This window comes from Scyliorhinus canicula, chromosome 11 (assembly GCF_902713615.1).
Source record: "Scyliorhinus canicula chromosome 11, sScyCan1.1, whole genome shotgun sequence".
Lineage (NCBI taxonomy): Eukaryota > Metazoa > Chordata > Chondrichthyes > Carcharhiniformes > Scyliorhinidae > Scyliorhinus > Scyliorhinus canicula.
In genome coordinates, this window is record NC_052156.1 from 36,815,068 (window position 1) to 36,829,057 (window position 13,990).

The 13,990-nt window shown below is 41.8% G+C and overlaps 1 protein-coding gene across 1 annotated transcript in view; it reads left to right on the forward strand.

Moving 5' to 3' along the window:
* The window catches only part of LOC119973643 (voltage-dependent L-type calcium channel subunit alpha-1D-like), an 863,992-nt gene that overhangs the window by 622,143 nt on the left and 227,859 nt on the right, over nucleotides 1–13,990 (forward strand). The window contains exons 30-31 of the mRNA XM_038812023.1: nucleotides 1,281–1,439; nucleotides 6,541–6,651. Of these exons, the coding sequence (XP_038667951.1) occupies nucleotides 1,281–1,439; nucleotides 6,541–6,651 (270 nt within the window). The remainder of the gene's footprint in view (nucleotides 1–1,280; nucleotides 1,440–6,540; nucleotides 6,652–13,990) is intronic.

Here is a 13,990-nt window from a genome sequence, read left to right on the forward strand (position 1 = left end):
AAAGATTGTGAACCACTTTCCTCGTCTGTCTGATTGATTTAAAAAAAACAATTTACACACACATTTACACAATTTGCAATATCAACAGACATATTTACTAAAGAAATAAAACTTTTGATGACATGTATAAAGTGTATAAAAATTCTGTACATTTCTTTTTTTTAATGTTGAGATTGTAAAATTATTCAGGGATAGATTATTTGCAGATTTCTGAGGTTGATTATTATAGTGTATTGCTGTAATTAAAAGAAATTCTGAAGCTGATGAAAAACAATAATGGGCGAGATTCTCCGACCCCCCGCCGGGTCGGAGAATCGCTGGGGGGGGGGGCATGAGTCTCGCCTCAGCCGTCCGCTGAATTCTCCGGCACCGGAGATTCGGCGGGGGCGGGAATCGAGCCACGCCGGTCGGCGGCCGCTCGCAGCGCCCCCCCCCTCCGCCGATTGACCCGCGATGGGCTGACGTCCCGCTGGTTCTTTGCCAGTACCGCCGGTGTAGATCAGACTAGGGCCCTTACCAGTGGGACCTGGCTTCTTGGGCGGACTCCAGGGTCCTGGGGGGGGGGGGGGGGGGGTGATCTGGCCCCGGGGGGTGCCCCACGGTAGCCTGGCCCGCGATCGGGGCCCACCGACCCGCGGGCGGGCCTGTGCCATGGGGGCACTCTTTTCCTATGCGTCGGCCGTGTAGCCTCCGTGATGGCAGACGCGTAGGTGAACCCCCCTCTGCGCATGTGCGGGGATGATGTTAGCAGTCGCTAATGCTCATGCGCATGTGCGGACTTGCGCCAGCCGGCGGAGTCCCTTCGGCCCCGGCTGGCGTGGCGCCAAAGGCCTTCCACGCTGGCTGGCGGGGCGCAAACCACTCCGACGCCGGCCTAGCCCCTGAAGGTGCGGAGGATTCTGCACCTTTGGGACGGGCAGATGCCGGAATGGTTCATGTCACTCCGTCCCGCCGGGACCCCCCACCCCGCCGAGTATGGAAGAATCCTGCCCAATGTGTCAAATTTGTTGTATAGTACAAAGCGGGCAATAGTGAATAGACAGTGGTTTTAAACCTAGCCCACAGTCAGTCATTTACTATGGCCCTTCTTGTGCTGTTGGCAAAGACATTTTTACCCCTAATATTTTATAAACTAACGGAACTGAATGCCCAATAGATGATATTTTATTTGAGGTTTTTTATTAAGCTATTATAGGTTTCTGAGAAAATATTCTGAGTTTAAAGTTTCTTATGTGTGATGTCATACTGTTTGATCACGGGAAACCTTTTTGTCTCTGTAGCGCCAATGTGTAGAGTATGCTCTAAAGGCCAGACCACTTCGCAGATACATCCCAAAGAACCCGTACCAGTATAAGTTTTGGTACGTGGTAAACTCAACTGGGTTTGAATACATCATGTTTGTTCTCATCATATTGAACACGCTTTGCTTGGCTGTACAGGTAGGAAGAATGCTAAAATATACTCTCAAACTAGATAGACTCAATGTTCCTAATTGTTTTAGGTTTTTGCAAATGTGTTTGTGTTTATAAATTATGGTGTAGAAAATGTAAGAAAGTACTGTTTCCATAACTAATTTGAAGATGTAGGTCATGAAGTTTGCCAGGGCCCAAAGATGGGTGTTGGAATTGTGATGCACATTGCTCCGTGCCTGTTGCTTCCAGCACACGAACTTTGTGCTTTAATAATTTAACTGAGTGTACGAGGTTAACACTAAGTGTGTTGCCCGAACTTCGTGTACAATTAGCTGCACAACTGTGTAGGGACAGAAGATTGTGAGAGACTTGTACAAGGTAAAAGCAGCCTGCACTACTTAAAGGGAAAGTGCATTGTGGCCTGACCAGATGCTGGAAGTCATTCTAAAAGTGAGCGGCAGAACATGGCAGGGAACCAACTCTGAGATTTTCTGATACTGCACTCTACACTGAAGGCCTTGTTGTAGAAAGTGGAGAGGAGGAGAGATGTCATCTATCATCTATCCATCATGAGCTGGTAAGCACTCCAGCCAAACCTCCTGAAGACAGTGGAATCAAATAACCGTGGCGGGCAATACCAGGAAACTAGCTGAGGACTGGAATGTACTGCTGTACAAAGTCCAGTGATCTCACACAAGTGATCACAGTCAGTTAATATCTTCAAATATCGTTCCCCACAAACTCTGCACCACTAGATTCATATACTGTTCAATGCACAACACCCCCATCACTCACCTAACAACAAACTCTATCAATCATGACTCATGCCTAATATTTGTAGCTGCATCTCTACCTCACATAAGCTGCAGACTGACATCTCACAGCTTACATACACTGCCGGCTATTCAAACCTGCAACATCCAAAGTACATTTCACAAAACTGGCATACCTCTCTTACAAGACAAGACAACACTTATCAAGAGGCAACACAACCAAACTGGCAAGGACAAGCACAGCTGCATGTCTTAATCAGATAGAGGAGGCAGTAATCATTATTAGTGGAGGGCTCTTGACCCAAGGTTGTGGCCATAAGCAGGGCGGAAACCATCAAAGATGATGGAATCCTCAAATTTAATTTTTCTTCTCATGTCCCATTTATTGCTCTTCTTATTTACAGCTGCAGATGGTGTTAATATGCACCCCATGCTTTACCCCTACCCCTCACTTAACCATATCCTTGTGCTTTTATCGAGAACTGCAATCGTGCACTGTGGCTGTGGTGAAAGAACAAGAGGGGGAAGAGCAGGCCAATAGTGATGAAGAAGAAACAACCTCATATGCTCCTGCACTCACAATAACCAGCTCAGATATGGACACTGCACATATTTTCGCGGATAGTTTAACAGCAAGTCGTGGGCATTAATAAACTGGAGCTGGGCCAAAGGGTAGCAGAGGTGTCAGATCATTGGAAGGTCTGAACAAGTTCCACTGCAGAGGACTCAGGCGAGGACTTTGATGAAGCAGCCTAGAGAAGAAGGCTGATAAATGTGCACATTATGCTTCATGCCAGAAAGCCTGGGTCCATGTCAAGGCACATAGAGGGATGCAGTACCAACTAGAGTTTGGAGCTCATCCAGTATGGATGTGATAGCCAACTCTTTTAGGACTCTTGTAGATCAAAACATGATGTAATATCTGCTGGCTGATGTCTCAGCTTCCATTACAGCATATGCAGAATCTACCCAATGTTTGGATGCTGCTTGGAAGCTCAAACTACTATTGGACAAACTGCCATCATGGCTGCAGATAGCTGTTGAAAGGGGTTTGCAGAGTTTCACAGCAAATTGTCCTCTGAAAAATTTGTCGGATTGCGGAGTTGTGTCCCCGGGGGAGTGGCTTTGTGGAGCATTAATCTGCTTCCTGGCTCAGAATAACAACCATCATCTTTGCACCACTGCCATTTTGCGAGTGCCCTTTCTGTGCCTGACAACCAGACTGCCCATCTGCTGCTGCTCATGTCAAGACAGTGCAATCAAAAAGCTAGGCCTTCAAGTTCCGGAGGTGCGTGAGATCATCCTCCAAGTCCATCTGCAATCTCATCCATTGAAAGTCAGCAGCCTTCCATCAGCCATGCTGCAACGACTGGGGTAGCATTTGATAGGAGCACTAAGACAGGCAAGAAACACTTGCACTGAGGGAATGCACAATGGTAATTAATATGCAATATGGCAAGATTTGATTTATAAATTAGATTAGGAATATTTGTTTTGTGGTGACTTTTATTTTAGCACTGTGGTCAAGCAAATGCTCCAGTGGTCAAGAAAGAGAAGGGAAGGTGTAGCACTGTTGGTGAATGGGAAGTTGCATTGTGTTTACTGGTATTACTGTTAGATAAGCCAATCATGAACAGGCTGGCCAGAGAGGGGCTGTGTTAGTTGCCTCCTCCTATCCTCTTCATTCTTCTCCTCCTTAACTGGTTGCCATATACCTGGTCGCTGTACTCTCATGATGGCAAGTTTGTGCAGAATACAACACCTCTCCGCAAATATTCTCACATCCTTCCTAAAATTTCAGCCAACCTTCTGAGTGGTTCAGGCATCAGAAGCATTGTTTAACTACCCTGCTCTATCACATTTCATGTGCTAACATGGCCTGCGTTGCCCCCAGGTATGTGTTCAACATCAGAGTCGTGAGCCACTTTGTCAAAGCCCTTATTGCCCTTCAGGTTTGTTGCTGTGGCTTAAATGCAGCTATGAAAATTGACTACCGCAGAATGATGGTATGAAGACTGCAGCTAGGATATTGGGCTTTGACCACGTTTTCCTGCTCATGGTCACACATCAGCTGGATATTCAGGAAGTGGTACCCCTTTTGGGTTGTTCATTGCTTGCCGCACCTTATTATTTAGGAGTCTGGTATATTGCAGAGTTTACATGCGGTGCCCGCAAAGCGACATGTGTTCAGTCAGTAGTACCATGGAGAAGCCTGCAATCCTCATGAAGAAACTTGCTTGCTCTGTCGGCTTCCCTCTGGTAAAAGAGAATTAAATGCACTTAATTCTCTTGGAAGTCAGAGTCTCAGCGACCTCCCTTTGCAACCGTGCATAACAAACTGGGTGATGTTGCCAATATCACTTGCTCCAGCCTGGATGGAGCTCGATCATCACCACTGTCACAGACAACGCCATCCTTGCCCTACTCTGAGGTTACATTTGGGGTTGGTAAATATATATGATTTGTTTAATGAATCTGACAAACTGTTCTTCATTGAGGTTCAGGGAGAGAATTGCTTTCTGATTTATGATCATCTGTTGAGAACCCATCTTCCGCTTCTTCTCCCTCTTCTGACAGCATGTCCTGCTCTGTGTCACATCTGCTTATCCCCCCCAGTCATGCTGCAGTTCAAGGGAAATGCACCCATGTCTGGGATCCAGTGATTTATTGTTGAATCAGGATAAAGTCCTACAGCAAATGCCACACCATTCCCTGTGGACTTTAACGACTTTAAAGAACTCTAGAAACTACTGAACACTTACTGAACATTTATGCAATCACAGCAACAGTCAGTAGATATCAATCATCAACTAACACGAAAGTAGTTGCTGATCTCTTTAAATAGTCCCAGAGTCTGTTCCTTCCTGCAGATGAATGCATATTCAGCCTTGCAAGATTAAGAGGGTATGTTAGCTGGATCAGTAGGCCCCAAAATGGCATTAAATCAGCACGACACACTGATTGATGCCACAATCTACCAGACTCTCCATGCATAGCCATTGGTCACTGGCATGTTTTACACCAGAAATTTGCATACACCCTGCAATAGCCATTTTGGAGATTAAATGACTTTCATTGTGCCATAATACGGAGTGCTAAGGAGCTATCTTTCATGGTCCTAGCATTGTTTAATTTATAATATTTAAACAGTTCAATTATCTAATACTGGGAGGCGGTGGCGTCGTGGTATAATCACTGGACCAGTAAACCAGAAACCCAGAGTAATGCTCTGGGGACAAGATTCAAATCCCATCACTACAGATGGTGAAATTTGAATTCAATACAAAATCTGGAATTAAAAATCTAAAGATGACCACGAAACCATTGTCGATTGTCTTAAAAACCCATCTGGTCCACTAATGTCCTTCAGGGAAGGAAATCTGCCACCCTTACCTGGTCTGGCCTACATATGACTCCAGATCCACAGCAATGTGATTGACTCTTAACTGTCCCGTCAAGGGCAATTAGGGATGGGCAATAAATATTGGCCCAGCCTGCAACAGACACGTCCCATGAACGAATAAAACATTTGTTTTTATTTCAACCTATACATTCTTGTGATTTTTGAGCTTTAAGGCTATGGCAGTCCCAAACACGTGCATACTTTACCTTCTAAGAGCAAATGTATTTCCTATTAGATAACTATTGAGATTTTCTTTACAAACTAACATTCTTAACCAACAGAGAACATTTAAACTCATGCTTAAATATATATTTTGTAAAAAAGGGACAAAAGAAGATACAATCATAGAAATTTTCACACTTTTACCAAAGAATGTTTGCATTAAGACTATTCGTGAATCAAAACATTGTAGATTTACCGTAGTCTAACAATTGGACAACATGAGGCAGCTATATATTTCATATGCTCATTAAGTTTATCACTCAGAAATAGCACATCTTTAGTCATGGAAACAAATCTGCATCAGATTGAGTTTTTATATGTGAAGGAGTTTACAGTGCTATCAATTCTGTTACATGGATCAGAATTAATAAGGTATAAGTTTTTTTGTTGTTGATTGAGTGTGGTTGCATCTACGCCCAGGTAAAGGTGATTGGTGCAGGTCTAATTGCTCCCAATTTCCAGAGTGGACATAAAGTAAGGCATTAGGCCCTTAATTTACATATTCAAAGTTCCTAGATGGCCCGGGTGGAAGCCTGAAAATGCACCTCACTTGGGTAAATCGATGCATCGGATTTAGGAGAAAGAAGACTCAGCTATCACACACGAAACACAAACCCGGCATTAGCACTGTCTTACAATCAAGGATGTCACCCACAGTACAAAACCTTAAATCAAAAACTATAATGTGTAATTTCATAATCTTGTAAAACATTGTTGTCTGTGTTTTTAGCATTATGAACAATCTCCATTTTTCAACTACACAATGGATATCCTTAACATGGTCTTCACTGCTGTGTTCACTGTTGAAATGGTTTTGAAACTCATAGCTTTCAAGCCAATGGTAAGCACTTTTTATACCCTAATATAATCAAATGAAAATAACAGACAATGGAAATCTACATCAGTTGATACACTATAAATTGTTATCTTTTTCACGTTTCCAGTTCCTTGAGAGGAAACTTAGGGATGGATTTTCAATTTAATTTTGCGCTAATATGAGTCTGTTGGTAACATGATGACATGGAAAATGTGTGCCTAGGTATAATTTTCACAGCAAAAGGGCAAACATTAAATCTAGAAGGCACAAAACCCACTTGAAAATAACCCAATTTACAGTATTTCTGACAGTAAATTCATCAGGGTGTTGTTTTCAACAACTCTGCCTGCAGCCAATCTGAGAGATGTTGTATTATTTTAATATTTCTAATTAAAAACAATGATACTTAAATTACAGTCTGTGTTTATTTAACCTGTTAATGTATTTGTCTTGTGACACATATGACAGAATTTTCCATTGGATCAATGTAAATACAAAAATATGGAGGAGTAGGAAGTTGTCTTTTCACACCTCATTTTGTTTTCATTGGTTTTGTCCATTATATACAGAGATACCTGATCCAGATTTGAATTTTTGGACATGCAATATATCATATTCATAGGCAAAAGTAACATACAGCTATCTGATTTTTCCCTGCCGCTTATGCTGGGTCTTAGAGTGCAGGTCCATACTGTGGATATTAACTCTCATACAGTTGATTAGGATTTATTGTTAGGATTTCCAGTTTGAGATTTAAATCAATATAACCCAATAACGCTACCTGCCAGAACAAAACATTTTGAAATCAATATTTAATACAAAAAAAGTGACAATGACACAAGTGAAAAATTTAGCTTGGTGTATGCCTAATTTTGTTATGCTTTTCATATTAAATTTGTTATACGATTTATTTCTTTAAAGTAGGATCATAGGAACATAAAACTTGGAGCAGATCATTCAGCACTTTGAGCCTGTATTGCCATTCAATACAATTATGACTGATCTGGCTGTAGTCAGCTCCAATTGCTGTCAGCCTCCCAGAACCCTTGAATCCCTTGTCTATTAAAAATCTGTCTAACTCTACCTTGGATAAATTCAATGATCTGGCCTGAGAGAAAAAAAACCTCTTCTCTTGTACATCTAAAACGGTAGAACTCTTATTCTTAAACTGTGTTCCCTGGTTCTAATCTCTCCCACAAGTGGAAACATTCTCCCAGTATTTACCCCATTAAATTATCTCAGGATCTTATATGTTTCAAAAAGGTCATCTATCATTATTCTAAACTCCAATGTGTGTAGGCCCAACCTGTTCAACCTTTCTTCATAAGATAAGCTCTTTATCCCAGAAATGAATAGAGTGAGCCTACTCTACTGCTTCTAACATAATTCTACATTATTTTCAAATAAGGAGACCAAAACTGTACACAGTTTTCTAGATGTGCTCATATCAAGGCCCTGTATAGGTGCAGTTAACTATTGCTACTTTTATATTCCATTCCCTTTGCAATAAATGGCAACATTCCATTTGCCTTCTTAATCACTTGCTGTACTAGCATACCAACTTATGAGCCATATACCAAGACACCCAGATCCCTCTGTACCACCAAATTCTGCAATCTGTCTTCATTTAAATAGTATACTGCTTTTCTGTGTTTCTTGCTAAAGTGGACATGTTTGCATAATACTCTATCTGCCAATTTTTCACCCACTTTAACCTATCTATATCCCTTTGCAGGCTCTCTACCTCCTCTTGGCAACTTACTTTCCTACTTTCTTGAATAAAAGTGTTACATTAGTTATTTTCCAAGCCAATGGGTCCCTTTCAGAATCGAATTATATTTGCAAGATTATAACCAATGCACCAACTATCTCTGCAGCCATTCCCTTTAAAACCCGAGGATGAAAGGTGTTTTGTCCTGGAGACTTGCCAGCCTTTAGAACATAGAACATAGAACAGTACAGCATAGAACAGGCCCTTCGGCCCTCGATGTTGTGCCTAGCAATGATCACCCTACTCAAACCCACGTATCGACCCCATACCCGTAACCCAACAACCCCCCCCCCCCCCCCTCACCTTACTTTTATGGACACTACGGGCAATTTAGCATGGCCAATGCACCTAACCCGCACATCTTTGGACTGTGGGAGGAAACCGGAGCGCCCGGAGGAAACCCACGCACGCACGGGGAGGACGTGCAGACTCTGTACAGACAGTGACCCAGCCGGGAACCGAACCTGGGACCCTGGAGCTGTGAAGCATTTATGCTAACCACCATGCTACCCAGCTGCCTTTACCTTTAGTTTGAAATATTTTCCCAGGACCTTTTCTCTTGTGATGTCACCATTTTAAACTCGTTCCTCTCCTTTACCTTTTGCCTTTCAAGTGTCTTTGTCGAATTTTCTAAGTCAGTGAAGACAGACAATACCTGTTCAACACCTCTGCCATTTCCTTGTCTTCCATTATCAATTCCCCAGACTCACCCTTTGGAGGACCAACACTAGCTTCAGTAACTCTTTTCCTATTTAAATACCTATAGAAACTCTAACAATCTGTTTTATATTACTAGTTAGCTTTCTCTCATAATCTCTTTTCTCTTTTTTTTAGTTATTCTTTGCTGGTTCTCTAAAATTAAAAAAAAAGTATTTTTATCAGGGTATTTGCAAGTTTTTATAATAATAACAATAACAGCGACATAAACATGGTACAATAAACATTTCCACCCCCATCACAATCTTCACACACCCCAACCATAAAACAACAGGGACTTGGCTCCACCCGTGTTTTGAGTACCGTGGACATTGCTTCAGCAAAACCCTGCCCAAACCCTCTAAGCATTGGGCATGCCCAAAACATGCAGACATGATTTGCTGGGCTTCCCGCGCACCTCTGTCCCATTCCCCCAAAAAACTTGCTCATGTGGGCCACCGTCACGTGTGCCCGGTGGACTACCTTGAATTGTATCAGGCTAAGCCTGGCACATGATGAGGATGTATTAACCCTGCTTAGGGCATCCGCCCACAGACTCGCCTCTATCTCCCCTCCTAGCTCGTCCTCCCACTTGCCCTTAAGCTCCTCCACCGGAGTTTCCTCCGCATCCAAAATATCTGATACCATCTCCTCTCCCACCAAGGAACTGGAGACTACTCTGTCCTGTATCCCCTGTGGCGGCAGCAGCAGGAATCCTGGAATCTGCCTTCTCAAGGAGTCTCGCACCAGCAAATACCTAAACCCATTCCCTGCTGGCAATTCAAATTTATCCTCCAAGGCTTTCAAGCTGGGAATCTCCCATCTATAAATAGATCCCCCATCCTCCTAATTCCTGCCCTTTGCCATCTCCGGAACCCACCATTCAGCCTACACGGTACAAACCGATGATTATTATAAATCGGGGTCGAAACCGATGCTCCCTCCACTCTCTTATATCTCCTCCACTGCCCCCAGATTCTCAGAGCCGCCACCACCACAGGACTTGTGGAGTATCGGGCCGGCGAGAACGGAAAAGGTGCCGATATAATGCTCCCTGACTGGTGTCTTTACATGACACCGCCTCCATCCGCTCCCACACCGACCCCTCCCCCACTACCCACTTCCTACGGCAATGCCTGCCAGTTAGTAAATCGATATCCCAATCTACAAATTTTCCCTCCAGGGTCAAAGTGCAGAAGATTCTGCCTTTGGCGATAATGATGGTTCTTCTACTATCTGTTGTTTTAATCACCTTTGGTTTCATATTTAACTTTGGATAAACAACCATGTAAGTTACTTAAAACGACATGGTATCCTAGCTGGAGATTTGCACATATTCTCAACTATTTAGCTATTTGTGTTAAGTAATTAATTCATTGGACTTTGGCTGCGTGCTTCAAAATGACCACGTTCCTTACTGTGGAGCATTCTAATGAGTCCTTCATTAAATCTATGAGTAATTTGTCCACTCAGGTCTCACAAGACGAACATTATGGCTTTTGTGGCCTAATGTGGCATTCCAGGAATATTCAGAGAAATATTTTATTTACCTCAACAGTTATACATGATAAGGTTTCATTCTATCTCTTAAGTGACAATAAAACCACATTTCCCCTGATTTTACCATTTATAATGGAATAAAAATAATACATTAATTTAATGCAAAAACATGGATAAACCAAATACCACGAATCAAACTGGAAATCCTAGCAAATATTCACTTTTAAATAAAAAATTATGTCCATCACATGGCTATATGCCTTGGCACAAACCCCCATCTGCTGATCACTTACATAAAATTCTATGCTTTTTTGAACAAACTATAAAATCAGATGTTTGTTCTGTTTACGTTCAGGAAGTGTCATCAATAATATACAGAATATTCAAATGGGTTTATATAGTGCCTGCCTCACACAAGTTGCAAAATGAAATTATATGTAAACATAGGGGGCAATAAGCTTAAATTAGCCTATTTAACACCTTGCCCTTGAAGATAAATATTATACACGTTGTTTCAATTTCTCTTGTTCTTTAATTGATGTACAAAATGCATTTTATGTTTTCAAGTGGTGAAAATAAGAATTTGCACATTATTTCACCAGCATAAGTCATAATATTGTAAGAGATATTTTAGAAGATGCAGTTTGCGAGCTCAACTTGGATCATATTTACTGCCAACTTTCCTGAATAATTGAAAAACATTTTTTGCAGTTTTTATGAATTAACCAAACAGCTAATTTTGAGGAGCAATCTAAAAATCTAAATCATTTTAGCAAATTTTTGGAAATATATTTAAAGCTTCAGAAAAGTAGATGATGCAAGTAGTATTAAACATTTTCCTGTAGCACTGATCCCGTCATGCCTATATGCCACACCTTTCTATTGCACTTAAACATATCTTTCAATTAGCTTGGAATTAGTCCTTCAAGTTTGGTGTTCAAGATAGATGGTGCTCTAGTCTAGAAACCTCTGAAAACTTCTACCTTCTCTCCATAAGAGATGGTGCTGTTCACAATGTGATCTGTACTGATGACAAGGACGTGAGGTCTCAGAGGTAACTGTGCCAACATCAAAAGATGCTATTGCTTTGCTGCTCAAAGCGCTTCACCCCTCCACCACCATGACTGAAATCCTTCTTAATCTCAAACCTTGAATTCCAAGGTCCTGTTCCAATATTTAAAACACCTGTGTTGCTGGCTATTGCTGCAAGTTTTTATACACATTATTCAATTTTAAATCTTATTATGTTGATCCAGTAATAGATATAAAAACGTTCTATTTATTTTCATTGAATCTAAATTCACCATTGACCTGCAAATTTCACAGATTATTGTTGATTTCCACATAAAATAGGCATATATTTCTTACTGACTTTACCTGTTTCCATGCAGATTAAAGTAGCTATGCTTGTCTAAACAAGCAATGTAAACATTTTCACAGATTTACAGCATTAATTATTGAAAGTAATTAGTTGTAGCTTTTTCAGAAGGCAATGACTTTTGCTGAAGTATGGTACTCATCCAACTGGGCATGTTAAATGTGAGCCTCAGCCATGAGTATCATTGGACTCTGAAATAATAAGGGACAGCACAACCATGTTCAATTTTATCTTCATCTAACATTCATACACAAGCACTTTCCAGAGAGGAATGACTGGATACAGGTCAACGTTTTCCCCTTTGAAAGCCCAGCGGCATTAAGGTCAATTACAGCAACCTGATTGCTGTCTTAATTGAACATAGGCCATGAATTAAGTCTACAACTTTCTAGATCCATTTGGTTTAGGAATACACGATGCAGTGCATTCATCTGCTGAACCATCAGAATTAATAGCCATCTGGACTATTTGTCATCCTCACTTCCAACACTTGGAAAACCTTCCACTCTAAGAGATTTAATTTGCTCTGAGTGCATTGATTGTGCATTTAATGAGGCTGATTTTTTTCCTTATTTCTTTAACACGTTCATAAGAACCATACATTCTTGGAGCTTGAATGAATGATAACTAATGAACAGCTAAGCAACCGATCAGAAAATGGAGCTGTATCACTTCCTTTTTTAGTAGACATGTAAGCATTTTTGCTCAGGGTATCAAGCCACCTTTGGAGATGTGGCAGTTGGGATTCCCATTGAACAAAGAAAGACTCAGAAGATTCCATGATATTGACAAGGATAATTTTATATTGTGAATTATGTGGGAATGCATTCTCCTTGGTTGATGCAAACATGGATGAGAGCATAAACCACTGCACTTGCAGCAAAAAATGAAAGAAGCTTTTTGATTTGCAGAAAATGTCCAAGATAGGTAATGATAATTATTGTCAATTACATTACACTTATATGGGAAATGGGGCCAATTATTTTACAATAGCAACAACTTTCAGTTATTGGGTAGAATTTTCCCAATAACAGGCAAATTGTCAGGTTCTGACTGAAAACTGTAGGTTTTCTATCCAAATCTTCTGACCCTTTGTCCGGATAAAGCTGGGGGCGTGATTTGCACCGACATTCTTCAGGGGCAGGGACTAAAGATGCCGGAAATCCTGGCTCCACACATGTCAGCGAGCACCAATCTCAAAGTTAAGAGACAAGCCCTCCCCAGCCCCGACCCCAACGGACATCAGAACCCGCGAGCACAAATCCCTTTGTGGCCGCTAACTCTCAGGAGAAAGCCAGACAGGATTTGCGCTGGGGTGATCTCAGAATGAGATCGTCACCCACTCTCGCTGGGTGTGAACCTGATTACATCGCTGGTGGATGGGGACCTTGATGGAAGGTGTGCAAAGAACAGATGTTTTCAATCTGCAGGGACCAGAAATCCGTCCATGAGCCTTAGCCACTGCTCAATTCACCAGAGCCCTATCACATACCTTTTGACAATCTCTATTGAAACTTTCTCCAGACATTCTTATGCTAACTGCATCCTTGCATTTAGCACAGCTGCAAGCATCATAACTGCATCTCACAGCTTGCACGCACTGCCAGCTATTCAACCATGAAAGCCACATCAGCCAACAGATTGCACAACACTCACTAACACACTTTCCTCTCCTGCAAGACAAGGTGGGGCACAACTGGAGGCAGCAAGGTCTAACCAGAGGAGGGCAGGTGTGCTAGACTGTCCTATCCTTCAGAAAGAAAATATTTTTGACTATTATTGGGATGCCCTTTGCTGAAGCTGTGGCCAGTGAAGGTGCTGAAACCATCAAAGCTGATGGCATCCTCACACCGAATCCTTAATCTCACATCCCACCTCTGACACCCCTGGTTCCACAATCCTACATTCCCTTCCCATTTATAGGCTACAGATGGTTTAAGTATGCACCATTTACTTTCTTTCCACCTTCTTATGATCTATGTAGAGACCGATAACTTTAAAAAATAATAGATTTGAAT